At 55.7% G+C, this 27,710-nt stretch overlaps 2 protein-coding genes across 8 annotated transcripts; one reads left to right on the top strand and one right to left on the bottom strand.

Moving 5' to 3' along the window:
• The first annotated feature begins 52 nt into the window (after positions 1-52).
• TMEM132A (transmembrane protein 132A) lies at positions 53-12,714 on the top strand. Of its 7 annotated transcripts, none has more exons than XM_009246289.4 (11): positions 53-323; positions 2,803-3,017; positions 3,239-3,457; positions 4,227-4,558; positions 6,108-6,257; positions 7,287-7,482; positions 7,582-7,725; positions 9,155-9,357; positions 10,101-10,377; positions 10,803-10,994; positions 11,415-12,714. In XM_009246289.4, exons 1-11 carry the CDS (start codon positions 224-226, stop codon positions 12,456-12,458), a joined length of 3,072 nt encoding a protein of 1,023 aa, XP_009244564.2. In that variant the 5' UTR covers positions 53-223; the 3' UTR covers positions 12,459-12,714. The 7 variants fall into 7 exon arrangements, with proteins under 7 accessions (XP_009244564.2, XP_024110673.1, XP_063584489.1 ...); XM_024254905.3 differs by having other exon boundaries at positions 7,284-7,482; XM_063728419.1 differs by having other exon boundaries at positions 59-133.
• On the bottom strand, positions 12,641-27,710 carry SLC15A3 (solute carrier family 15 member 3). Its single transcript, XM_002821699.4, has 8 exons — positions 26,336-27,710; positions 22,043-22,332; positions 19,206-19,353; positions 17,558-17,668; positions 16,645-16,813; positions 15,003-15,161; positions 13,426-13,581; positions 12,641-12,930 (listed from the first exon to the last, which is right to left on the bottom strand). The coding sequence occupies exons 1-8, from the start codon at positions 26,894-26,896 to the stop codon at positions 12,776-12,778; spliced, it is 1,749 nt and encodes a 582-aa protein (XP_002821745.1). The 5' UTR covers positions 26,897-27,710; the 3' UTR covers positions 12,641-12,775.

The raw sequence follows: 27,710 nt of genomic DNA, 5'->3' as shown, positions 1-27,710 counted from the left end.
CCGGCGGGGCGGAGTGGCAGCCCATGTGCTGCGATTCGCTCCCTCCCACCCCACTGCTCCCGCTCCATTGTCTGGGAACTGCAGCCGCGGGGCGGGTGGCGGCGGCGGCGGCGGCCGGGACCCAGCGGGCCAGGTGGGGCCGGCGCGGAGCGGGTGCGGGAGATGCGGGGCGGGACCGGGGCCACCTGAGCCGCCCGCCTCGTCCTCGCCTTCTGTGGGAAGGATGTGCGCGCGGATGGCCGGGCGCGCTGCAGCGGCCCCTCGGGGGCCCTACGGCCCCTGGCTCTGCCTCCTGGTGGCCCTCGCCCTGGACGTCGTGAGAGGTCAGCGGGAGGGGAGGGCCGGGGCGAGGGGCGGCCGGGCCCGGCCGAGTGGGAGCGAGTGATGCCCGGGAGCCACCAACCTTTGGGTTCTCGGACTGAACCCTAAGCGGGTCGCCCCGCAGCGCCCTGAAGGTCGGAGAGGTCTTGCCCTCGGGAACCTGCCCCCAGCCACTCGCCCCTAAGGCTTCCTTCACCTTGCACGACCCGGCAACTCCTTCCTGACCCGGGGCAGCCCGGAGCAGGGGCTTCCCCGTCCCGCACCTTCTGCGAGGGACCCCCCAGCCCGGGCATCGAACCCGGCGGCCCCGGTCCCGGGCGCACTAGCGTCATCCCCACTCCCTCATCTGTGGTCCGTAGCGCTGCACCCTCCTAGCCTCCTTCCGCCGCCACCAACCCACCCCCCTCGGGAGTGGAAAGCAGCCCCTTTGCCTGGGACCTGCAAGAGACGCAAGCCCTCCCTCCCCCTTCCCCCAGGGCTCCCTGACCTTGGCGTCTCCAGGGATGGCCGCATCCTTGCCTTCCAGAGCCCTTGAGAGGATTTCTGTCACTGCGGGAAAGGGCAGCAACTTCCCTGTGCTTCGGGGTGGGGGTCAGACTCCCTTGGCCTGGGCTAGCTGGGCTGTGGCTGCAAGGCAAAGGATGCCACAGAAGACAGGAGGACAGTGAAACACTCTCTGCCCTCCTCCCCACCTAGAGAGCCGAGCGCTGGGTGATGGGAGTCCGTGGGAGTCGGGCTAAGAGCATCTTGTAATTATGGAGGCAATGGAGTAGGAGGCGAACCTGAAGCCAGTGGCTGCCCCCAGAGAGTAGTGGTCACTTGTTACGCTTGGGGCAGGGGGCAGGGAGAGCCTCTCAGTCATATGCTCCTTGGTGGGGAGGGCCAGGAAGGAGGTTGAAACCAATGTCCCCACCCCCACCCACAGTCCAGCTGTGGGGCTGAGAGGGAGCTAGCTGTGGGGTTGCTTTCAGCCACCTGCTCCCCACCCCGAGGGACCCGGTGGGAGTCCTAATAGAGAGAGGAGGAAAACCTTGTCAAATCCATTATGCAGCAGCAATAATGCCTGCTCCCTCCAGACAGCACTCCACAGTTTACACAGCCCTGTCCTGTCCACAGTGCCACCTAATGCTCCTGCCCCTTTTACAAGTGAGGAAACAGGCTTCAAAATGTTAATGTCTGACCCAAGTTTCATCAATTTAAATTCAGGTCTCCAGGCTCCCAGGAAATCCTCTCTAGGGAGCGCTTCCTAGTTTGGGGGAATTCCAGGATGAGCAAGACAGGGTCCCTTGTTGATAGGAAGACTACTAATTCAGAGGAGGCACCCAGGGTTGCAAAAGACAGGAGACTGGTGGGAAGGTGAGTAACCAAGGAGGGCTTCCTTCAGAAGGAGGCAGTATTCACTCATGGCCCTGAATGAGGAGGGAGGTGCCACCGGGCAGAGCAGAGGAGAGGAGGTGCGCTCCAGGGCATGAAGCCTGCCGGGTGCACCGTGGCAGTGGAGAGCGGAGATTGGAGAGAGAGGTGGCAGGTGGAGAGGCCAGACGGTCTAGTGGCTAATACCTGGGATGGACTCCCAGCTCCTTCACTCTCCAGCTGTGGAACCACAGGCAAATACCTTAACCTCTCCGCCTCATTTTCTACATCCACAAAATGGGATTCATCATAATAGAACCTGGTTCACAGAATTATTACAAAGACTCAAAGAGTTCATACACATACAGTATTTAAATTCTCACCTGCTTATAGCATTCACAAAATGCTAATTATTATTATTAGTGCTCAGTTAGAGCAAACCAATATGGCCTTAGTGCTCCTTTGTCCTTCTGATGATTGACTATTTTGACTGTCTTCCCCAGGCTCCTGGTCCCCACCCCACCCCCAGGGCAAGCAAGTGCCTTCACAGACCTCTTCAGCACCTTCCGCGCCCGCCCATCCCACACTTGCACTCAATACCAGTCGGTTCAGGGAAGAAAGGAGCAAGCTTGGAAAGATGGTGCAGGTTGCCATGGCAATGATGGGGGAGGAGGGGTGGATGCCCAGCAAAGCCTGGCCAAGGATTCAGGGCAGAGAAAGCTCACTTCATTACCATCTTTTACTACACTGGCCCAGTCTGCTGACAGTTGCACCCCAGAAGTGCCTTGGTATCAGAGGCGAGTAGATGGAGGGCAGGATTTGGGGAAAAGGAGACATTGAGAAGGCGGTTGGCGAGAAGAAGGCCAAGGTCTGTGGAAAGTAGAAGGAATGGCTGGGAAGCATCCAGTCCTGGACTCAGATTCAAATCCTGGCTTTGCTACATACTACCTGTGTGAGGCACTTTAAGCCTCAGTGACCTCATCTATGAAATGGTGGTGAGAGGGGAAGGGACATTTACAGCCCTTTTCTCCCTCTCCTGCCCACAACTACTGTGCCCCAGCATGGCGCTCGGGTCAGCCCCTGCCAGCTCTGGAGCTGTCATCATCTCTCCCTCTTATGCCTCTTCAGTGGACTGTGGCCAGGCTCCCCTGGACCCTGTCTACCTGCCGGCAGCCCTGGAGCTCCTAGACGCCCCTGAGCACTTCCGTGTGCAGCAGGTGGGCCATTATCCACCTGCCAACTCCTCTCTGAGCTCCCGATCTGAGACCTTTCTGCTCCTGCAGCCCTGGCCCAGGGCCCAGCCACTTCTCCGGGCCTCCTACCCGCCTTTTGCCACTCAGCAGGTAAGGAGGGGGCACCGGGGACTCTCAGGCTAACAGGACTCAGGGCCTGAGGTCTGCTGGGTATGGCTTGGGAGCCTTCCCCAGCCCCGGCTGTGCTCTCCATATTCCAGAGGGGAAAACTGAGGCCCATAAAGGTTCTCTTCTGCCAAGCTGGGGTCCCATCTTCCTAGATCTTCCCCCCCAACCTCCTCTTTTGTTAAGCCCTCTCATTCTCCCTCCAGGTGGTCCCCCCTCGAGTCACTGAGCCCCACCAACGGCCAGTCCCATGGGACGTGCGGGCCGTTTCAGTGGAAGCGGCTGTGACTCCAGCAGAGCCCCACGCCCGGGTTCTCTTCCACCTCAAAGGCCAGGACTGGCCACCAGGGTCTGGCAGCCTGCCCTGTGCCCGGCTCCATGCCACACACCCTGCAGGCACTGCTCACCAAGCTTGCCGCTTCCAGGTGAGTAGACAGGCGCCACCTAGGCTGGTCCTGCTGCAGCTGCGTCAGCCAGGTGGTGGGCCCGCGGCAGAGAGGAAACCCCTACTCCTGGGAAGCGCGGGGGTTGTGGACCACCCGACTCCATTTCTGCCCCCACTAGCTTTCAGTGCTGTGAAAAGGTTATTTAGGGCCCCAGAAGGAGTTCAGTCCTTGGTGTGTGACTTTGAGTAAGTAACTTAATCTCTCTGAGATTCAGTTTCCTCATCTGAAGAATGGGGTGATAACAATTACTACCCCATCTGGAGTTGGAGTAAGGAACAAGTGAGATGAATGTAAGGATAGCTTATGGCAGAGTCTTCACTCAGCCAGTGTGTTTGCATTATTAGTAGTATTACTTTTATAATTGCTATTTCCACTATTTTGGAGTCTAGCACAGGAATCCATGAGAGAGGCGTCTCTTGAGCTTTAGGATTCTGAGAAGAAGACTGGATTCTAGGCAGGATAGTCCTGGGCTTGGTTAGGGTAAGGCCCTGGGATTGGCTTACTTTGTAATGAGACCTATCCCAAGGGCTGAAGAGTGGTCTGCGGACGTGCTCTGAAACCTAGACGTGGTTTGAAGCCCCAGCCATGTCGCTGGTTTGCTGTGTCACCCAGGCTGTGTCTCCGGCCCATGCTGGGCCTCCCTTTCATAAGCCCCTCCAGCTCTGGGTTTCCTGCCATGGGTGCTGAGAATCCTGTTCCTCGCCCTGCGCCCACCCCCATGCCAATTACTGCTGTCGTGTCTTTACAGCCATCCCTGGGCGCCTGCGTGGTGGAGCTGGAGCTTCCCTCGCACTGGTTCTCCCAGGCCTCCACCACACGGGCCGAGCTGGCCTACACGCTTGAGCCTGCGGCTGAGGGCCCTGGGGGCTGTGGCTCCGGCGAGGAGAACGACCCTGGGGAGCAGGCCCTCCCAGTGGGGGGCGTGGAGCTGCGCCCAGCAGACCCCCCACAGTACCAGGAGGTACCTCTGGACGAGGCTGTGACTCTGCGGGTGCCTGACATGCCAGTGCGGCCCGGCCAGCTCTTTAGTGCTACCCTCCTGCTTCGGGACAACTTCACAGCCAGCCTCCTGACCCTGCGGTGAGCACCAGGCCATGGGGATGGGTGAGGGTGGGAACCCCTGTGGGAAGACTAGGGACAGGTACCTGCTCCTCTTGGGGTCCTTGCTGGAATCCTTGACCTCTGCAAAACATGCGTCCACCAAACTCCTTCCAGGTAAAAAGCCGTGATTGTGCTGGTAGGAGCCCACCATGGGCACAGCCCTGGAATTAGAGTCAGAAGTAGGAAGCTGCCCCTTCCTCTGGCACCTCCCTGAGATTCCTTTGTCCAATGGGGCTAACATGGTCCACCTTCAGGGCAGCTGCAAGTCTCCAGGGAGGGGAACCTGCAAAGGGCTTAGAGACTGCAGTACCTAAGCATGAGCTCTTGCTCCAGTGCTCCAGAGAGGGATATTTGCCCCAATCACGTTCACCTACATGCTCTCCCTCCTTGCCACCCTCGCCGTAGGTCTCTAGCCTTTGGATAGAGCCTGCTCTTGCCCATAGGAAGGCCCTGATTCTTTGTGTCCTTTTCTGTAATAAGTTCCCCCAAAGCAGCCCCCACCCACCTACCCAGTTCACCTGGCAAGGGCTTGTAGAGTATGACTTGCTTCTGGAGTCCAGCGCAGGAATCCATGGGAGAGACATCTCTTAGGCTTTAGGATTCTGAGAAGCCTGAGTTCTAGGCAGGATAGTCCTGGGCTTGGTTAGGGTGAGGCACTGGGACTGGCTCACTTTGTAATGAGACCTTTCCTGAGGATTGAAGAGCGGTCTGCGGACATGCTTTGAAACCTAGACCTGGTTTCAAGCCTGCCTGGGTTTGTGCATGTCCCGTCTCTGTGTCTCCCCATCTCCTACGTCCTCCTATGCTCACTCTTATTAAGCAGATCTTTCCTAGACACTTACAGCCTGCCAAGCCCTGTGTCTTGGCACTCTGCAGATCCAAACACGAGCAAGGGCCAGTCCCTATCTGGCAGAAAGGGGCCCCCAGTGGTAGGGAAGGGAGCTGGATGGGCATGAATTGGATTAGAAGGCATGTGGGTGTGTAAGCGCTGAGGGAGTTTCAAAGTGCGGTGGGAGCTCGGGTCAGTGGGTGCAGTAAGGGGGAAATTCATCCCACCTCTGGAAAAGCTTTCTAAAGGAAATGGTCTGTGAGTTGTTGGAGACTTAAAGCATCAGCAGATAAAGTAAGAAAGGGCAGAGCAGGCTGAAGGCACAGACTGGGCAAAGGCTTGGAGTCATGAATCGGTGCTGTGTGTGGGGGGAACTTGTGTGTAGCTGAAGCAGAGAGTGCGTGGAGAGATGTCACAGCCAAAGGTAAGGCTGGATCAGACCCTGGAGGGCCCCCGAATGCCAGGCTAAGCTTTGACCTTATGGGCAGTGGGGAGGCGTAAGTGGTCTTTGGGTGGGGGAGAGCTGTAAGGTGTGAGCTGCCCTGAGGCGGGGTCCTTCTGGGTTGGAGGATGGTGAAGAGGAGATTCAGACTGTGAGCCAGGGAGGTCAGATAGCTTTGGCCCCTTGTCTTTCCCCTTCAATCCAGCCCACAGTTCAGCATCCACCTTGCCAAACTGAGCCTATACCCTCTTCCCCAGGATCAAGGTGAAGAAGGGTCTGCATGTTACAGCTGCCCGCCCCGCGCAGCCCACACTCTGGACTGCCAAGCTGGACCGCTTCAAGGGCTCCAAGCACCACACCACCCTCATCACCTGCCACCGTGCTGGGTTCACAGAGCCAGATTCCAGGTGGGCAGTTTCCCTCCACCCAGGGGGCAAAGGAGGGAGGGCTGGTTATAGAGTGCAGTTGGGCAGATTTGGGGGCTGCCATGCTGCCTCTAGATCCCCAGGTGAGCAGACCCAAGGACAGATTTTTTCAAGGAAGCAGCACAAAGCAGGCACAATCCATTCCTTCATTCATTCATTCAGCCACTATCTTTCCAGTCCCAGCCATGTGCCAGGCATAGCAAGTGTCTGTGAGTCTTATTCTAAGAGATGCCAATGAATCCTGTGCCCCAGGTAGAGCCCTCATAGCCACTACTCCATCCCCCTGCTTCCACCAAATGGTCCTTTCTCTGGGCCGTTCACATTCCCCCAAAAAGCCCAGCTGCAGTTCTGCAGTTGTGAACTCTTCTTATTCATGCCCTGAGCCTGGGTCAAGGCCATGGACTCAGTAGCCCCAGTTTGAATTCTGGTTCTGATGCTTTTGGGATGGGCAAAACCTTGGGCAAGCCAGTTAACATTCCCTTACCCAAGCCTCAGTTTCTTCACTTGTGAAATAGGAATAATAATGCATCCCTTAGCATTTTTGAAAATAAAATATAGTGCTGCATATCAAGCACCCAGGACAGTTCCCAGCACATAGGTTTTTGTTTGATCAAAGGAAGCTTATTATTCAGAGGGTCGAGTGTCTGGTCCTGGGACCTGGAAGTGAATCTCCCACATGCCACCTCAGTGGCTGTGGAAAGCGGAAGTCTGGGGGAAATGGGCTCAGGCAGGCAGAGGAGTGAGCCACCTTGCCAGGTGGGAGGTGGTTAAGTGGTTTCATGGATCTTAGAGAGGCCAAGAGTGGGTCAGAGTTTGGAGTCTGGAGCGAGGATGCTTGGGTTTAGATCCCAGCCCCGCTACTTTTTGCTGTGTGGTCTTAAGTGAGCTACATAACCTCTGTGCCTCAGTTTCCTCCTGTGTAAAATGGGGATAATCATGAATGCATGAAGTGCTGATGCCATGCCTGGCAGCTAGCAAGCATTTGGCTTCTCTGTCTCTTTTGGCCAGCAGTCCCCTTGAACTGTCTGAGTTCCTATGGGTGGACTTTGTGGTGGAGAATAGCACTGGTGGGGGCGTAGCGGTCACTCGCCCCGTCACGTGGCAGCTGGAGTACCCAGGCCAGGCCCCTGAAGCAGAGAAGGACAAAATGGTGTGGGAAATCCTTGTGTCTGAGCGGGACATCAGAGCCCTTATCCCACTGGCCAAGGTAAGGAGACCTCCATCTCTGCCCGGGAAGGCTGGAGGCCAAGTCCCAGGAGCCCCATGAGCTGAGGGGCCTGGGGCTGAGCCCCTCCTCCACCCCCAGGCTGAGGAGCTGGTGAATACAGCACCACTGACTGGAGTGCCCCAGCATGTCCCTGTGCGCCTTGTCACTGTGGACGGCGGGGGGGCCTTGGTGGAGGTGACAGAGCATGTCGGCTGCGAGTCTGCCAACACACAGGTCCTGCAGGTGAGTGGCAGGTGTCCAGCTCATGTGAGTCTGCATTTGTGTGGGCATAGTTACGCACGTACACCTTTCCTCCTTCCTCATGTGGGTCCCCAAGAGAACAGCTTCTTCTTGAGACCAGAAACCTCATGGGAGGAACCACAGCTTCAACTTCTTTTGTTCCAGCCACCTCTCTCCCGAGTCAAGTAACCCTAACAGCCCCCCGACCTTAGACACTTTCACACTCATTATTGCACTGGCAAGTGCCCTGGCCTGAGAGAATCGAGAGCACATACTCTGGGATCAGAAAGTTTTAGTTTGAAACACATCTTTGTTGTCAACCAGCTTTGTGATCATGCGCTGGTCTCTTAACCTCTCTGAGCCTCGTTACCTAAACTTTAAAAGGGAACATATCTTCGGGTTCTTGTAAGAATTAAAAGCACTTTAAGACAGTATTTGGCAGACAGCAGGGGCTGAAACAATGGCAGCTACTGCAGTTATAATATGATGTAATAATTATACAATGGTAAAAATTATTATTATTATTATTACTGGTGATTGTGAAGCAAAAAAAGGGGGGGTGGTAGAGCAACTTCCTCTATCTTGAAGTTCTAAGAGGGGAAGCATGGAGCCTGCATGGATGCAAATCCCAGCCACCTGAAGGGAGAAGGTGCCTTTCCCCACTTGTGGCGCCCTTTGCTCAAATGTGTGTGGTTCCTGCTGGAGGGCCTTGGTGGGGAGACCTGCTTTGCCCCACCTCTGCCTACCTGGCTGTAGCTGGTTGCCAGGTGGCTCCAAGAGCAATGTCAAAGGCCAGTACCAATAAGGAGCCAAAGTTTTCGGTTCACACTCCTGCTCTGCCAGGAGGAAGACTGGTATGCAATGGCCAGTTCCCCTGACTGAGCCCCAGGGAACCTCAAGGAATGGCCCCTACAGGAAAATCTTAAACAAAGAACAGGGGCTTAACCAACAATCCTGCTGCAACATGCATTCCAGTGAGACACAGCTGCACTCAGTGGGAGCCCGTCCTATGGCCTGAGGTCAGGGCTGCTCTCTTCTGGCCCATGCCTTTTTTTTTTTTTTTTTTTTTTAATCTATTTATTTATTTATTTTGAAACAGAGTCTCACTCTGTCCCCAGGCTGGAGTGCAATGGTACAGTCCGGCTCACTGCAGTCTCAGCTTCCCAGGCTCGAGGGATCCTCCCACCTCAGCCTCCCCAGTAGCTAGGACTACAGGCATGTGCCACCACACCCAGCTGATTTATTTTATTTTTTATAGAGAGGGAGTTTTGCCATGTTGCCCAGGCTGGTCTCAAACTCCTGGACTCAAGCGATCCACCCACCTTGGCCTTCTCAGAGTGCTGGGACTACAGGCATGAGCCACCCACCGGGCCCAGCCTCACACCTGTCTTTAGTGGCTTAGCCCGCCCGCCTGCCCTCTGCCCTTCCACAGGTGTCTGAGGCCTGTGATGCCGTGTTCGTAGCTGGCAAGGAGAGCCGGGGCGCCCGGGGGGTGCGGGTGGACTTCTGGTGGCGCCGGCTCAGGGCGTCGCTGCGGCTGACCGTGTGGGCCCCGCTGCTACCGCTGCGCATCGAGCTCACCGACACCACCCTCGAGCAGGTCCGCGGCTGGAGGGTACCTGGCCCTGCTGAAGGGTGAGTGGAGGCCTGAGGAAGCTGGCAGGCCTTGGCGAGTCACACTGGGACGGAGAGGGCGCAGGGGACACAGCCATGGGCCCAAGTCGGGGTCTGAAAAACTGCCCTGTTGCTTGCAGTTCTTTCTGCCCACCTCCACCCTGGACCGCCCAACCAATGACTGCTTTCTGTGAAATTGCTGACCTCCGCATCCCTCTCCTCCTTTCCTGCCTCACTTCTCCCATAGCACCCTCCACTTCCTAATCTACATCAGTACTGGTTAATGCTGCCTGTCCATCCTTTCCACGCTCCTCCCCCGAGAATGTCAGCCCCTTGAAGCCGGGGTCTCTCTATGCTGGTCGTACCCTCAGAGCCTAAGATGACACAGAGCTCAGGAAATGAACACCCTCGGAGGGGGCTCCCCAAAACCCAGGGCGAGGTGGCCCACGCCTCTGGAATCTAGCTTCCAGGCCCTTCAGAGAGTGAGCGCCCCCAGGGTCCCCGTAAGAGAGCGTCTCCCCTGCGGTCCACTTGGGAGCAAGAGCAGTGATCGAGGCACAGCGCCAGTCGGGAGTGGGCTGGGGTGGCTCGCCTGCAGGTGGAAGGGCCTGACCCCAAGAGGGGCGGATGCCTGCGTTTGAGAAACAGGAGCTGCTGGAGATTAGGAGCCGCCGGGGAGGAGCTGGAGGTCTCCAGCAGCTGGGCCCTGGGCCAGCTGGGGCCGCGCAGCGCTGACGGCCAGTCTCGGCCTCCCCGCCCTGCAGGCCTGCGGAACCCGCTGCAGAGGCGTCAGAGGAGGCCGAGCGGCGCGCCCGTGGCTGCCACCTGCAGTACCAGCGCGCCGGTGTGCGCTTCCTCGCCCCCTTCGCGGCCCACCCGCTGGACGGCGGCCGCCGCCTCACACACCTACTTGGCCCCGACTGGCTGCTAGACGTGTCCCACCTTGTGGCGCCACACGCCCGCGTGCTGGACCCGCGTGTAGCCTTGCTGGAGGGCGGCCGTGTCCTGGTGGGCCGGGAGCCCGGTGTCACCTCCATTGAGGTAAGCAGCCGGGGACCAGGAGAGCAGACCCCCTGAGAAGGGTGGAGGGGCCCCCAAAATATTCGCGGGTGGGAGTGAAGAGTGTGCCAGGAGCCCAGAGTGTGCCAGGAGCCCAGAGTGTGTGGGGGGAGTTGTGCGGTCTAGGTCTGAGTGCAGTGGGATTGGAGATAGGCTCAGAATGGGGTGGCCGCATAAGAGGGGAAGCCCTCTAGCTATGAAGGGCTGAGGTGTGGGTAATGTGGGGACTAGGTCTTGAGGGAAAAGGGAACTGACCCCTAGGTGTGGGATTGGGGTCCAGATATGCACTGGGGTGCAAAGAGTAGAGGGAGAGTAGCCCGTGACGGTGCTGGGAGCGCCCAGTTCCCTCTGGGTGGGGGCTGTCTGTATGGAAGGCCCCCCCACCTCCATCTCCTTTCCACCCTCAGGTGCGTTCCCCACTGTCTGACTCCATCCTGGGGGAGCAGGCGCTGGCTGTGACGGACGACAAGGTCTCAGTGCTGGAGCTCAGGGTGCAGCCAGTGATGGGCATCTCGCTGACCTTGAGCCGGGGCACTGCCCACCCCGGGGAGGTCACAGCCACGTGCTGGGCACAGTCAGCCCTTCCCGCCCCAAAGCAGGTGACAGTTGGGGGGTCAGGGGGATAAGGTCAACATCTCCAGATGGGGGCTCATGGTAGAGGGGGATGGGAGGAAGGGACCCTGGTACCTCGACCCCTTAAGGTTTTCAGAGTGAGGACTGACTCTGTGAGGTAGTGAGCTCTTTGCAGCTGGAGGTGATCAAGCAGTGGCTGGAGTATGGCAGTGGGAGGTTGGTTAGATGGCTCTAACTGAGGACCCTCCCAATAACTCAGACCTTAGGGCTGAGTGGCAGACAGGTGATTGACACGCGTACCCTCTCTCCCTGTGTTTTGTCTATCTGCCTGTGTCTCTGTCTTCTCTCTGGTCTGTCCTCCATGTGGCCTGTCTCTGTGGGAGTGGTTTCTCTGTGCATGCGTGCGTGCCCTCGCATGTCTCTGCCTGTGTCTGTGTGCCCCACAGGAGGTGGCCCTCTCCCTATGGCTGTCATTCTCTGATCACACCGTGGCCCCGGCTGAGCTCTACGACCGCCGTGACCTGGGACTGTCCGTCTCAGCCGAGGAGCCTGGTGCCATCCTGCCAGCTGAGGAGCAGGGCGCCCAGCTCGGGGTGGTGGTGAGTGGGGCAGGCGCCGAGGGGCTGCCGCTGCATGTGGCTCTGCACCCGCCCGAGCCCTGCCGCCGGGGCCGCCACCGTGTGCCTCTGGCCTCTGGCACCGCCTGGCTGGGGCTGCCGCCTGCCTCCACTCCAGCCCCTGCTCTCCCATCCAGCCCTGCTTGGAGCCCACCAGCCACAGAAGCCACCGTGGGTGGTGAACGGCAGGCGGCAGGCAGTGTCGGGGGCAACATAGGTGTGAGGGGCAAGTTTGAGCGGGCAGAGGAGGAGGCCAGGAAGGACGAGGCCGAAGCTAGGGAGGAAGAGGAGGAAGAGGAGGAGGAGATGGTCCCTGCCCCTCAGCATGTCACCGACCTAGAGCTGGGCATGTACGCCCTGCTGGGAATCTTCTGCGTGGCCATCTTCATCTTCTTGGTCAATGGTGTGATCTTCGTCCTGCGCTATCAGCGCAAAGAACCTCCCGACGGTGCCACTGACCCCACCTCCCCCCAGCCCCACAACTGGGTCTGGCTGGGCACTGACCAGGAGGAACTGAGCCGCCAGCTGGACCGGCAGTCCCCTGGCCCGCCCAAGGGGGAGGGGGGCTGCCCTTGTGAGAGTGGGGGAGGAGGGGAGGCCCCTACCCTGGCCCCTGGCCCTCCTGGGGGCACCACCAGTTCCTCGAGCACCCTGGCCCGAAAGGAGGCTGGGGGGCGGCGGAAGCGAGTAGAGTTCGTGACATTTGCGCCAGCCCCTCCAGCCCAGCCACCTGAGGAGCCTGTAGGGGCCCCTGCTGTGCAGTCCATCCTTGTGGCAGGCGAGGAGGACATCCGCTGGGTGTGTGAGGACATGGGGCTGAAGGACCCTGAGGAGCTTCGCAACTACATGGAGAGGATCCGGGGCAGCTCCTGACCCTCCACAGCCACCTGGTCAGCCACCAGCTGGGGCAACGAGGGTGGAGGTCCCACCGAGCCTCTCGCCTGCCCCCCCCCTGCCCGCTCGTCTGGTGCTTGTTGATCCAAGTCCCCTGCCTGGTCCCCCGCAAGGACTCCCACCCAGGCCCCCTCTGCCCTGCCCCTTGTCATGGACCGTGGTCGTGAGGAAGGGCTCATGCCCCTTATTTATGGGAACCATTTCATTCTAACAGAATAAACCGAGAAGGAAACCAGAGCTGGGACTGCTGCCGTCTGTCTGGTGGAGTGAAGCAAGGGGGCTGGAATAGGGCCTGTTCAGCCCCTGTCCCTGCTGAAACAGCTGTGGGAAGCTGGGCCCTGGGACGCCCTCTCATAGCGTCCAGCAATCCAGACAAATAGGAGAGCCGTGACGGCCTGAATGCCAGCCAGCAGGAAGAAGTAGAGGTCCATCCGGCAATTGTTGATGTTCCCTGGGGAAAGGAGGGTTAGATTTGGGTCAGGACAGGGATCGTCTGTCTTGCGCCCTGTGTCTGCCATGTCCTAGCCCTGGGGCTGGCAGCTGAGGCCATGTGGGCAGTGGTGGGATCTGAAGACACTGGACAGATACCCGCTAATGCTTGGCTTCCTGAAGATCTCCAGGGGTGTCTACAATTCCTCTTCAGCTATTCAGAAGGGGGCGTGAAATACAAACACCATGAGAAAGGTAACCCTTCAGCCAGAAATGGCAGAGTTCCAGAAGCAGAAAGGAGCCTTGGAGGTCCACTAAGTTCAACACTTGGGGAAACAAAGGCCCAAGGAGGGAGGCCACGCTATGGGTGACTGGCCAAGCCCGGGCTAGAACCCCATTCTCCCAAGTCTAGCCCTCTTCTTGCTTCTGCCCAGAGTCGAAGCACTTTAGCAGTTGCCACGTCCTTTCCAAGCCTCCCTCCATCCATGTCCCACTCCTGGGGAGGCCCCATACTCACCAAAGTCCTCGGGGCAGTGCAGCCAGCCCCCGGGCAAGGACAGCAGTGCCACTAGGCTGGAGCCCAACAGTGAGCCCACCCCCGACAGGCAGAAGAAGATGCCCATGATGGCGCCCTGCATGGAGCGCGGGGCCTCTGAGTAGGCAAACTCCAGGCCTGCAGAGAGGGAGCAGAGACGATCTCAGGGGCTGGCCCCTGCCTGCTGTCCCCGACCCTGCCCCCACCAAGCCACCCTCCAGGCTTCCCCTGGATGCCTGTCCACTCAGTGGCAATGACAGCACCCATGCATCAATGCCGCCTTCCCCTCTGCCCTGCTCACCTGCCTCCTGGCTGAACCCCTGCACCGGGGTGCTCCATGCGCTGCCCCAATAGCTCTGTCTCCCCTTCCTGCTAGGTCTATCATTTCAGTGACAGCACCATCTTTACCTCCTCTCTCTCCCCACCCTCTTTGCCTGCCTTCAACATCATTGTCAAATCGTTTTGATACAACCTCTGAAATCTATTCTAAATATATGTCCTTCTCTCTGTTCCCTCTGCCCTGGGTCCAACCCCAGCCCTGGTCACTTTCTGCAAATGCCTCTTAAACTCCCCTGACTCCTGTCCTCCTCACACGGCTGGGAGCATCTGTCTAAAGCATCTCGGATGGGGTCCTTTCCCGGCCAAAACCCCCTGGAGGGGAGGAGCGCTGTTGCCTTCAGGAGAAATCCCAAGGTGCAGGCTCAGCGCACAAAGCCCTTCGACACTTCCGCTCCCTGCACCTCCCATGCCTCTCCAGCCCTATCCCCCATGCTTCCCAAAGGCTTGCGTCTTTGCTTATGCTGTTCCCTCTGCCTGTAAGACCCCTCCTCCTACCCGCTCACCTGCCCGCCCCCCCTCCATGCTTAAGGGCTCCCACCGCACTCTGCCTTGACTTCCACAGCACTCCACTGGCTCACTGTTTGCCTGACTCTCTCCCCATCCGAGTGAGCTCCCAGGGCCAGTCTTTTCTTTGTGTCTGACCCAGCCTAGGCCTGGGCCCCCAGCTGAGGAAGCCCTTGCTTTTTTGCTGCCTGAAGGGCCTGCCCCAGCCTTGCAGCTCTAGCTCCCAGCCCAGGGAAGGGGGTTGGGAGGGTGGGGAGTGAAGGACATAGAAATCCACTATTATGACCCAGAGTACTGTGTGCTATGATAGAGAGATGAACACGGGGCGGGAAGGGAGGACCCCTTCTGCCCAAGGACCTTGGTATTTAGGCTCAGAATTGAAGGGGAAATAGGAGTTCACTTTCAATCTAAGGTAGAGGGAACAGCAACTTCAAAGACACAGAGGGTGGAGAACCTGGCACCAGGGGAATACGTGGAGAGCTGGTGTGGGAAGTGCCTTGCTCGCCTCCAAATCCCCAGTGCCTATCGCATAGTGGCTGACTTGAACCAGGTGCTAATAATAGACCCCCATTGGGTGAATGAGCCCTGGTCAGAAAACACTGCCTTCCTCCATGCAGATGGGCCCTGCAGGCTGCATGCCTGGGGTACCTGACTTTGAGGTGCCACCGGGCAGAGCCCATCACTGGTGCAGGAGCAGGGGAGGGGACCCAGGGTACCTGGGATGCTGGCAAAGATCTCACTGATCCCAATAAGCAGGTACTGAGGGATCTGCCACCAGATGGACAGTGGTGCCGCGTTGTACAGGACCTCCCCAATCTGCTGGGACACGGTCTCGTTGTGGTGGATGTAGTGTAAGCGCTCCATCTCCAGGACCCCTGGTGGAGGAGCAGAGGGGGATTATAGTCAGGCCCACCCCAGGCAGCTTAGCCCACAGAAGAGCTTGTACATGGTGGGTATGGGGTACTCATGAAGTAGCCAAAGATTGAGCAGCAGGCAAGGAAAAGAATACTGGATTGGGGGGTGGAGGAGGGGGCCAAGATGTGACCAACTCCTCCCTTTTGGTCTTGGCTGCTAGAAGCTCCGAGCTGAGTTTTGCACTCAATAACGGTAACAACTCTCATTAATGGAGAAACTGTTAGGTGCTAGGCATTTACTATGCATCCTTGCTGGTGAAGAAAGTGAAATAACTAGCACTTTCAAGTGCTTAACTAGAAAGTTAAGAAACTAGCCCACAGTCACACAGCTGATAAGTAGTCAGGGCTGGATTTGAGCTCTGGTATGTCTGGTTTCAAAGCTGGCCTACTTTCCACGATATCGCATGACTTCTCTACTGCAACGTCAAGTATTGCTGTAGTGTTTCTAACCCGGCTTTCAAGTTTAACTATGTTATCTCCTTCTCCTGCGTTGCTTGGGAGATAGCTGTGCTCTAGTGGAATGAACACTGGACATGGAGTTGGGGGACCTGGGTTCCCAGCCTGGCTAGCTGTGTGACCTTGGGCAAATCACTTAACCTCTCTAGACTCAGTTCCCTTACACAAGAAGCAGGAATAACAGTCCCAGGATTATTGTGAGGATAAAATAGGACAAACTGCTTTAAGGATATAGCTGGAATAAAATCTAGTTGGGTTTTCACACTTTCAACACAATACCGTTTATGGAGCTTTCATTTATCCAGCTCATACTTGTGATCCAGGCACACTACTGAGTGCTTTACAGACTTCATCTCCTATAATCCTCACAACACCCCCCATCAGACTGAGTTCCACAAGGGCAGAGCCCTGCTCAGGGTCTGAATCACACCTGTCCCCATTTTAAAGATGCAGCTCAGAGACTCTAAGGAACTTCAGGGTCATAAAGTTACTAAGTAAAAAGGGTTCAGGTTTGTGCAACAGTGTGAAAGACTTCTTTAGCTGATCCCCCCCGCCCCGCCCCCGACAACACCCACTTTGTAACAAATGGCTTCAGATCCTTTTGAAATGGAAGAAGGAAGATAATTTTTTTCTAAGTCTTCATTTGCCGCTAAGTGGAAAATTCATTCAACACATTTATGGAGGGCCCACGTGCATGTTCATAGCAGTGAATAAAAAAGAAAAACAATCTCTGCCTTCAAGGAGCTTATAATTCACTGGGGAAAATATTTGTTCCTCTCTCGGCCTGAGTTTCCTCTTCTGTCAAAATGAGGGGCAGCTGGATTAGATAGGAGGGTCTCTTTCAGCTTGCACCTCTGGGAAGCCAACACTGACGCCCAGTGGGAGAGGCTGAACTTGGCCCAGGCTACCACTTCAGCATCAGCCCATGGTGGAAGCAGACTTCCCCAAGCCCAAAGTTCAGCCCTCTGCCCCACACCCCTCTGCACACCTGCCACGATGACGGAGGTAAAACCAAAGAACATCCCCAGCGCCATCTTCTGCAGAGCAGAGGGAAGCAGCTTGCACCGCAGCAGTAAAGGGTCGATCAAGCGGTCCTTCAGAGGGACCAGAATCAGCACCACCACGACATTGGCCAGGAGGAGCCAGGCTTCCGGGATCTGGGCAGGAGGAAGTCAAGAGAGGCAGGCTAGCAGAGTGCAAGGAGCCTGGCTGCAGTCAGGAGACCTGGACTCTAGACTGGCCCTGGGTGACCCTGGGTCCAGCTCCTTCCCCTCTCTGGAGTTCACACTCCTCAGCTGTGTAATCAGGGAGTGGGATTATATAGAGATGGCAAATAGGTTCCTCTTGTATTCTAACTTTTATCAATTGGTAGTGGCTGATTATGGAACATTTATGGGCTCAGCATAAAAAAGTCATGATTGACTAGTGATGTCTGCCATGGGCAAGGAAATGGAGTACAATGGCAAATTTCTCATTTATCTGCCAGCTCTGCAGATCATTCATTTCATAAGTCTCTGAAATGCCAAGGAACTGGTTTAGAAAGTTCTGGGAAAGGCAGAGATCTAGGTATCTAAGGGTCCCAGAGAAAGAGGGGACAAGGAAGAGTTGAAAAGGGACCTGAGTGTGCTTGATCTGAGGGTGCAAATTAGGCAGCGAGACCTGCTTCAGAGCAGCAGCATGGGGGTGTGCAGCTGGCCTGAACTCTTTCAAGCAGTTGAGCATCTTGGCAGGATCCCTGTGCTGTGACACAAGTCCTCCCACCCTCCAGGTGCTTTTCCTGTATCCTGAGGTTGCCTTGCAGGCAGGACAGGGAAGGGTGAAGGCAGTTTCATTTCCTCCTCTTCTCAGAGGAAGCTGCTACCTGGCTAAACTGGGTGCCGAACACATGCTTTATCTCTCACCGTGTAGCTGCTGCCCTGGGCTCTCAGGGCCATGGAGATGTTGGCCGGGTTGGCTGGGAAAATGTTTGGAATGTGGAGGTGAAGACCCTGCAGGACATAGGTGGACTGCATCTGCCAAGAGAGACGGGGGGTGAGGCTGGAACAGAACCGGCCGTGCCCCCTCCCAACTCCCAGGTGGCATTCCTCAGCGCCGTAGCACAGGGCAGCTGGGCAGCTGTCTCCTCTCCCAGTCTCAGGGAGATAGTCACCTTCCCACCCTCCTTTCTCCTAGGTAGCTGGGCTGGGCAGGGAGCTTCCTGCGCTCTGCTCTCAGGCCTGTAGGCAGTGCGTGCAGCCTTATCCCAGAGCCCAGGCACAGCTGGTCTGACTAGTATTTGTGTCCCCAGGGCCCAGCACAGGGTAAGCATGGATAAATGTTTGCTGAAATGGGAAAGATAATGGCTGCCCCCACAGGGAGTTCTCATCTGACACTGAAGTCAAGCTGAGTCCCACAGGTTGACACACGCACTGCATAGACATGGACGTGCCAGAATGGCTCTGGACACAGCTGCAGGAGCAGGGCCCAGGGGCCACCTCCCATACCAGGCATTGCCCCTTTAGTTGCTATATAATGGAGTAGGATCCAGGAGACTCCCACAGGAAGGGCCAGGGCAGGGGAGGGCATGTGGGCTGCTCAGGGCAGCAGCCATTTACCAACTGGTATGGAAGGAAGTCAGTATCTGATTGGTATGACTGAGAATCAGCCATGGACACCCTCCCACCACATGCCGCTGTCTCATCATAGACATACTCTGTGTGCCCCTAAGTAGCAGGCTGGGAGCTCCAACAAATGTTCCTGTGAAGGGAGTATGGAAGGCAATGACCTTATGGCCTGGGGGCTAGCATTAAACTGCTGCCCACCCTCCTAACACACACACACACACACACACACACACACACACACACACACACATCACTAACCTCCCCACTGAGGAGTAATACGGTGAGTAGGAGGCAATAGTCCTCAACTCTGAGTATCAGTATCATCTGAACCGTTTCTTAAACTAGAAACTTCCCCAGCAATTCTGATTCGATAGCCTGGGGTTGGACTTGGAATCTGTTTTTAAAACAGCATATTTTTAAAAGCTCTGCTGGTGATTCTGAAGCACAGCCAGGCTGGGGAACCACTGTTGCAAAGTACTCACTTTTGTGAGCTCGCCCCTGACCTGCCTGCCCGTGGGGCCTTGGCAACTGACACACCCTCTCTGGGCCTCAGCTGCCAAGTCGGACAATCTGAATGCAGCAGAGCTGGAAAAGCCTCTCGTTTAAGCCACCCGTTGTACACATGAGGAAACAGGCCCAGAGAGATGAGGTGACTTATTCAAGGACCTAGCCTGGCACAAAGCCATCCCAGTAATTCAACTCCCGCAGGTGGTATAGCAGGAGGAAGAGGTCTCCAGAGTTCCTCTTGCCGTTACCACCCGAGGGAGTTGGATTGCTGAGATGGCTTTGTGCCAGGCCCCATGCTAGCTGGTACGGGGCAGCACCTCACTTTATTCCCAGGCTTTCCCCCTTTCCCCATGCCCTGGGCCTCTATGATGAGAACTGAGGCCATTCAGGTGGTGAGTGGGGAGCCAGGCCCCCAGAGAAAAAGGGCAGGGGTGCTCACCTGGAAGTAGACCATCCAGTAGGGCACCAGGGTCACCATGACGGGCAAGATCTTCACCAGCACCTGGAAGTTGGCGATGTCCTCTTGCGGGGAAGCCCCTGGCTGGGGAGACCTCTGGTCGGCCAGCAGGCGGGCACCTTGACGGTCTCTGTGAGACCCCAGAGGCAGCAGATGAAACAGCAGTCAAGGCTGGGCTTGGTGGCTCATGCCTGTAATCCCAGCGTTTTGGGAGGCTTAGGTGGGTGGATCACCTGAGGTCAGGAGTTCAAGACCAGCCTGGCCAACAGGGTGAAACCCCGTCTGTACTAAAAATACAAAAATTAGCCGGGCTGTTTTGGCATGCACCTGTAGTCCCAACTATTTGGGAGGCTGAGACAGGAGAATTGCTTGAACCTGGGAGACGGACGTTGCAGTGAGCCAAGACTGTGCCACTGCGCTCCAGCCTGGGCAACAGAGCCAGACTCCATCTCAAAAAAACAAGCAAACAAACAAACACAGCAGCCATACTCTTCCCCACCACCTCGGCCACCGTTTTCACTTCCACCATCACCCCCTAATTTAATCCTCCTCCCGGTATCAGCACGTCTCTGAAATCAGTACCCTCATCTCCTCCACCCCGCTGTTAGCACCACCTTCGCCATCATCACCACTATCGCCAAGGCCAGCATCCTTATTATCATCACCTTTAGTAAGGTGACTGCTGTCAGCAAAATCATCCTCTCCATGGAGTTTCCATTCCCATCACCATCACTCTTTTTCAATGTTGGCACCACTACTGCCAATATTATTCTATCCTCTCTTTTGCTGCAAAGGTGCCTAGCCAAGACTCATTCCGCTCTAGAGCTGTGGCCCCTCTGAGTCCTGAGGGAAGTAAGACCAGAGACTGTGGAAAACAGTCTGAAGGGATTTTTTGGCTCGTAGCATCAATTTGCCACGGGAACCAGGGGAGTCCCAATCCAAGCCTGACTCAGAGACAGACGCTGTCACAGATTTGATACACCAAAATTCCCCCTACTTGCTGTCTCAAGTCCATCCTCCTCAACAGTCAACATGGCAACCGTCTCCCTCCATGACAAGGCGTAGAGAATGGAGAGGTGGGGGTAGAGGGAACGTCAGTAGGCGACAGGATTGATCAATCACCGCTGCAACCTTTACCTTTTGCCCTTTGTCTTGAGAGCTTTCTGACCTCTTTTGGTCCAAGAGCCTTGCATTGTCCTTTGAGATTCCAAAACGGACAATACTAGTGTGGTCATCTGCAAAGACAGCCACTGTCAACTCCACCCTTCCCAGTGTGTGCTGCCATTTTGCCACCAACAGGCAGAGTTTACTTTCCCTGCCATTGTTTCCCTGCTGGCCTTGTGACGGCTTTGACCTGTTAGAATGAAGCAGAAGTGGTGGTCTGGGACTTCAACGCCTCTTAAGGGCTTTAAGAAGACCCATAACTTCTGCTTTCTTTCCCCCCGGAACATTCATTCTTGGAATGCTCCCGCCTCTTGCAACCCTCACACGATGCTGTGAGAAGTTCAAGCCACATGGTAAGACCACATGAAGGGGAACCAAGGTGCTCTGGTCCACACAGTCCCAGCTCAGCTCCCAGCCAACAGCCCACATTGACCGCCAGCCACGTAAGTGAGCAGACTCAGAAGTTCTAGCCCTTTCCAGGTCCCAAATGACTGCAACCCCAGTGCCATCATGAGAAGCAGAACAGCCCGACTAAGCCCAGTCACTCAGAACTGGGAGAGGAGATAAAAAGGTCATTTACATCACCAAGCTCTGGTGTGGTTTGTTAGGCAGCGATAGATAACGAAAACCACCACACTTCTCGGCTCCTGGCAACTTACAAACCTCTAGCAATATGCCAGACTGGGGAAAGCATGTTCTTCACCTTTTTCATTTAGATTCTATTGACAGGAGCTGTAACTGGCTGCAAGGTCTGGAGACAGATTTGCTTCGCATAAGTAGACAGTTAATTTAGGAAGGCGAGGGGCAAAAGGAAGCCATGGGACCTATGTAAGGTCATTCAGAACCTTCCTCCTTTGGATGTCAGCTAATGAGGAGGGAGGGAGTTTGGCCGATTTCCTAAGACGCTCTGATGGTTAGTAACAGGGTAATGTGGAATTATTTACATTGTATCCCAACAGCGTTCACTGGAAACATCATCCCCATCATCCTCTCCTTTAATGCCACTGTCATCCGCATTGCCAACGTTTGTGTCTTCAGTGTAGATACCAATACCATCATCCTTATCCTTACTACCGTCTTCACTGTCGAGACCCTGATCATCCTCACACTTCCTTTTTTTTCTTTTTTTCTTTTTTTCCTGTTCTGTCACCCAGGCTGGAGTGCAGTGGCACCATGATGGCTCACTCCAGCCTCAACCTCCTGGACTCGATTGATCCTTCTATGTCAGCCTCCCGAGTAGCTGAGACCACAGGCACACGCCACCACACCCCACTAATTTTTGTATTTTTTTTGTAGAGATGAGGTTTCACCATGTTGCCCAGGCTGGTCTCGAACTCCCAGGCTCAAGCAAGCCACCAGCTTCAGCCTTCCAAAGTGCTGGAATTAGAGGCATAGCCACTGCTCCCAGCCCCATCCTCACACATTCTGTACGTAGATGACCACCAAAAATATCACCACCACCACCACCACCACCACCTTCTTGAACTCCATCCTCAGTCACAGCGGGCAGCTCTGGCCCACTGGAGAGCAGATCATCATAAAAGGCTATCACTGTAGCTGAACCAGAATGTCTGCAACCTGGACCATGCCTCCCCAGGAGTGATCCAGAGCTTCTCCAGGCTTGGAGGCTCCCTGCACCCAGAGCCCCTCCTTACCTGGCCAAGTGTCGTTGCCACAGCTGGGGGCAGCAGTTTTGGAGAGCGAGCTTAAGCATAGAGGACACTTGGCTGCCCATGGGGGGCTTGGTGATGAAGACGGGGGTGGCAAAGAGGAAGATGAAAAATGCCAGGCCCACACAGCCCACAGGGATACTGTAGCCCAGCAGGAAGCTGATGTTCTGCTGAATAAAAGCCACCACCAGCAGCGACAGCACAGCACCCAGGTTGATGCTCCAGTAAAACCAGTTGAAGAAGCGGCGGGTGGCGTCGCGGCCGAGATCCATCACCTGCCATTCAGGAAGCAGTGACAGTGAGGGCCAAAGGGGTCTGGGGCACTCTCTGTACCCATACCCCTCCCTCCTAGAGAGACACTTCTTGGATCAGTGGGTGGTAGGTGTTCCGACAGTTTCTTGGTCTCTGATCACTAAACAGACGCTCAGTAAATATTTGCTGAATGAATGAATGAATCCTTCTCTTGGGAGTCACTTGCTAAAGATCAGGACATTTGGCCCAGCTGCTTTTGCATACCCATGACACACACTGCTTTTTTATTGTCGCAGAGGAACACATACAGCAGATGTCTCGGATGCCACTTGTTCATTTCTGGTTGATTTATCCCTTTGTCTTTCACTCAGCAACCTACACTATTCATTTTTTTTTTTTTTTGAGACACAGTCTTGCTCTGTTGCCCAGGCTGGAGTGCAGTGGCACGATCTCGGCTCACTGCAAGCTCCACCTTCCAGGTTCACGCCATTCTCCTGCCTCAGCCTCCTGAGTAGCTGGGACTACAGGCGCCCGCCACCACACCCAGCTAATTTTTTGTATTTTTAGTAGAGATGGGGTTTCACCTCGTTAGCCAGGATGGTCTCAATCTCCCGACCTCGTGATCCGCCCGCCTCGGCCTCCCAAAGTTCTGGGATTACAGGCGTGAGCCATCGCGCCTGGCCTATTCATTACTTTTATAATCAGAAAAAAGCCAATAAGATCTCAGTTTTATTGCACATTATTAAAAATGTTGTATGCATATTACCAAAAGAACAGAAGTCTGAGCGATAATTTCCTCTGCAGTTCGGAGAGGCAAGCAGAGAAGCCTATTGTGACCCATCCTTTCACCCAACTTTTGTCCCTCTGATATACAGCAGAGGTGGTCCCAGGCACAGCCCCAAGAGTGAGTTCTGGCCTGGTGAAAAAAACATTTTTTTTCAGGCCTCCCAGCAAGGGCAGATGGGCTGAAAATCTTTACCCAGGATTTGGATCAATCAGCTACAGCCAGGCCCCAGGCCCCTTCTGGTCTGTTGGCTCCAGTCAGCTGCACTGGCTGCTTCCAAATCTCCCAGACCCAGGTCCCAGATTCTGACTCAGCAGGTCTAGGGCAGGACCTGGGCATCTGCATTTAAAAAAAAGCACTGAGGACTAGGGGCCATTTCAATGGAGAGAATAAATGCTTCTCTACATTGCTAAACCAGTCACCCTTTTCATACCCCCGCAAATCTCAAGATCCATTATTGCCTTTCACCTAGAGATTTATATTTCTACTAGCGAGGGCAATTTTGTCAAACTTTACTTTCTGTAGTTGCATTGGGGAAAAGACAAGTATTTATTTTTCCTTTTTCAAAAGTAAAATTATAGTCCACACAGATGCACTTAAACCCACATTCCATTGGAGATTCTGAGGGGTCCTCCTGGAAATGGGGAGGGAGGGGCATGCCAGCTCACTGATAATTCTCACTCTAGACTTTCAAGCAGAAAATTGAATAGGTCCCATTAGAAGCAGCCACTTCCATTTATTAATTGGAAGTAAATGACTATGACTATTGTAACTCTAAGGAGGAAGACCAGGCAGCCCATTCAGGATATAAATGAGTTCTTTTAGAATGAGCAGACACTTTGTCGAGAGTGATGGATGGCCCTTTCTGAAATCAGCAAGTGTGTGAAACACGCAGCTCCTGGGGTATAGCTGTTGCCAAATGGTGCCAGTCCCACCCACCCCCACATCCCCATCTGACTGCCCCCCTGAATTCTGCAGCCGCTTCCTGCCTGTTGTGAAGTACCCACTCTTGTTAACCCATATGCTGTCTACACTGCAGCCAGAGCCATTTTTGAAGAGCTCAAATCCAGTGATGTCCATTCCTGTCTCAAATCATTTTGGTGTTTCTGCACTGTCCTAGGGATCAGGTCCCAACTTCATGAGGCCTTGTGGCCTGCCTTTGCTCCACCCAAAGTTCGTGCCCAACCAAGGGGAGAACGTACAGGAGCTTGTCACTGTTGGTGCCACGGGAGGCTCTGCTTAGTGGGCTGGCCTCCAGAAGATCATTTCTGCCACAGGGGGTACTGGATGGGTGAGGCTCTCTGGAGGCCAATAGGGTCAATGACACAGGTTAAGGGTACTGGGCTGGGGGTGCTAGTAGGATGTCAATGAAATAATAGGATTAAAGGAAGGTGAGAGATTCCCATTGACAAATATTGGGGGTCTCTAGGTCTGAAAGAATGTCAACAACAAGTAAGAAATGGTCAGGGTTGGTGGGTCGCAGTGGCTCAAGCCTGTAATCCCAGCACTTTGGGAGGCCGAGGCAGGTGGATCACCTGAGGTCAGGAGTCAAGACCAGCCTGGCCAACATGGTGAAACCACATCTCTACTAAAAAAATACAAAAATTAGCCAGCATGGTAGCGGGCACCTATAATCCTAGCTACTTGGGAGGCTGAGGCAGGGAGAATTGCTCGAGCCCGGGAGGCGGAGGTTGCAGTGATCTGAGATCGCACCTCTGCACTCCAGCCTAGGCAACAGAGTGAGACTCCATTAAAAGAAAGGAAGAAAGAAAGAAAGAAAGAAAGGAAAGAAAAAAAAGAAAGAAAGAGAGAGAGAAAGAAAGAAACAGAGAAATGGCCAGGGCTGTCCTGGGGGCATTAAGTCATCATCAAAGGATCCTAAACAAGCTGGACAAGTGACTCCTTGTCAAGGACACTGGAAACTGCTAGGTGCTGAATTGTGGGTGCCAATTGGATGAAACGATCCTTTTGAAAAAGGTCCCCTTTATGAGTATAATATGTGCAATCAAAGAACATTTGATAAACTGAGGCAATTAAGAAGAAAGTGCAATTAGTCCAGTGGCCTGACCATACCACTGTGACTATCTTTCTCCAGTTTCCTTTCATTGACACCTCGTCTTTCCACATGGCTGCAGTCCTATCTGTATGCAGTCTTGCATCCTGCTTTTGCTCATTTACACCATATGTGGTTATTTAATAATATTACATTTTAGTCTAAATTATTGTCTAATATCCCACTGGGAACAGCTATCAAAATATAGCCGTGTTGTTGGGCATTTACTCATTCATTTAGCAAATATTTATTAAATTTCTTCTACGTGTCATGCTCTGTTCAAGGGGTAATGGAGAAAGGCTCAGAGGTTGAGCTAAGGGAGAAGACCAGGCAGCCCATTCAGGATATAAATGAGTTCTTGCCCATGTGCCTCCAGCTAGTGAAGGGCAGAGCTGGGATCTGAGCAAGTCGGCCTGACAGCCTCTAGCACTGCTGATAGGAAGAAGCTGGCTTGCTCCTGCCCTGCCTGCACATCCCCATAACACACAGAGACGAGGCTCATGGTGGACCTGGAGTCCAGCTGCCTTTACTCGGCTCCTCGACCCTCCATGTCACCTTGGACAAGTTGATTAATGCCATGAAACCTCTCAGTGTCTTTCTCTGTAAAATGGGCATAATAATTCCTACTTCCTGGGTGGTGAAGAGTATTAAATCAGTTAAACAGTGAAAGTGCTTAGCATAGGGCCTACCAAGTAGCTCAAAGAAGACCAACCTGCCGGGCGTGGTGGCTCACGTCTGTAATCCCAGCACTTTGGGAGGCCGAGGCAGGTGGATCACCTGAGGTCAGGAGTTCAAGACCAACATGGTGAAACCCCACCTCTACTAAAAAAAAAAAATTACAAAAATTAGTTGCGCGTGGTGGCAGGCCCCTGTAATCCCAGCTACTCTGGAGGCTGAGGCGGGATAATCGCTTGAACCCGGGAGGCTGAGGTTGCAGTGAGCTGAGATCGCGCCATTGCACTGCAGCCTGGGCAACAGAGCGAAACTCCGTCTCAAAAAAATAAAACAAACAAAAAAACAACCATGGTTATTTCCACTGCGGTTGCCATCGGTTTTGCAAGGGCTAGCCTCCCTCTTCTTTCAAATCAGGAAACTAGGCGCAGGCAGGGGACCTGGTTTGTCCCAGGTCACGCTGGGGGCCAGCCCTCCTTCCCTCCACACCCGCCGGGGCAGGCCTCCTGCCACTCACCTGGTCGGCACCGAAGGAGGTGAGGTTGCTCCGGACGGAGCTGGCGGCCAGGCCGAGTAGCAGCAGCCCCGCGTAGAGGACTGGCGCGCAGTAGGGGCTGGGCGAGGGCGCGCGCGGGCAGCCGGCCGAGGGGCAGGCAGGTCCCAGCGGCGACGCGGGCATCTCTCCGCAGAAGGAGCTGCGGCCGTCGGGGAAGGCGGTGGCGGGCAGCAGGCCCGAGGCGGCCAGATAGAGCAGCAGGCTGAGCGCGACCGCGCGGTAGCGGCCCAGGTACACGTCGGCCAGCCAGCCGCCCACGGGCGCCAGCAGGTAGGAGGCGCCCAGGAATACCAGCGCGGCGCGCGTTGCCTGCTCGCCAGTCCAGTTGAAGTTGGTGCTGTTGAGGAAGAGCACGAGGTTGGCGGTGACGCCGAAGAAGGCGGCGCGCTCCAGCATCTCCACCAGCAGCACGGCCGCGCCCGCCGCCCGCCGCCACCGTCGAGGGCCCCGCGCGCCGCGAGGCATCAGCGGCTGGCGCTCCCCCGGCACGCGGGGCTGCTCCCGGGCGCACGGCGCGGGCATCCTGGCTCCAGGCTGGGCCCCCCGCGGCTCTTCTCTCCTCTCCTCTCCCCTCCTCAGAGCCCGCACTCCTGCCCCCGGGCCTCGGCCCTCTCCCCCACCCAACTGGCTGGCCCTCCTTTCTCACCGCTTTGGCCCACCCTTCCCTCCTGTCCCCTCTCCCTTTCTTGCCCTACCCTTCCTGTCCCTCCGCTCACTACCCGGACTTTACCACCTCCTCCCTAATTCTCAACTCCCCTCTCCCTTCCCCCACCCCTAAGGCTTCCTCCCCGCGCCTCCCCTGCAGCTGTTTCTCCCTAACTCTCCCCTCTCCTCCCTCCACTTTGACCCTTCCTCCCACTCCTCTTCACACTGCGACCCTCCCTGCTTCACTTCGCTGCCCCTCCGCCTCCCTTTCCCCCTCCCCGTTTGTCACCCCTTCCTGTTGTCCCCTATCCTTATGACTCCTGGCCTGCCCTGGGAGTGGGGTGGGGGCTCCCTCTGCCCCAGTCACCCTGCTGCCCCTGCCGTCTTCTCCACCTCCTCCCTGTCCCCCTCACCCCCACTGCCTCCACTCCCCTCTCAGTCCCCTGCAGCCCTCCCCGCAGGCTCAGCCTCTGTCCCTTTCTCGGCTTCTTGAGAAACTCTGGGCTCCCCTCGCTTCCCCTTTCACTGGCCCTATCCGCAGTCCCCTGCCTGCATCACATGGCGCAACTGGGTGTTTAGGAGAAGTGAAAGCCTGGGTCACAGGGCTCCTGCCGGGTCAGCTTTCTAAAAACCTCCCTCCTTCTCTACCTCTGCCTCCTACCCCAAACCCTCTCTGCTGGCCTCCTTAGAG

Source organism: Pongo abelii, chromosome 9, assembly GCF_028885655.2.
Source record: "Pongo abelii isolate AG06213 chromosome 9, NHGRI_mPonAbe1-v2.0_pri, whole genome shotgun sequence".
Lineage (NCBI taxonomy): Eukaryota > Metazoa > Chordata > Mammalia > Primates > Hominidae > Pongo > Pongo abelii.
This window is presented reverse-complemented; position numbering and strand designations above follow the sequence as displayed.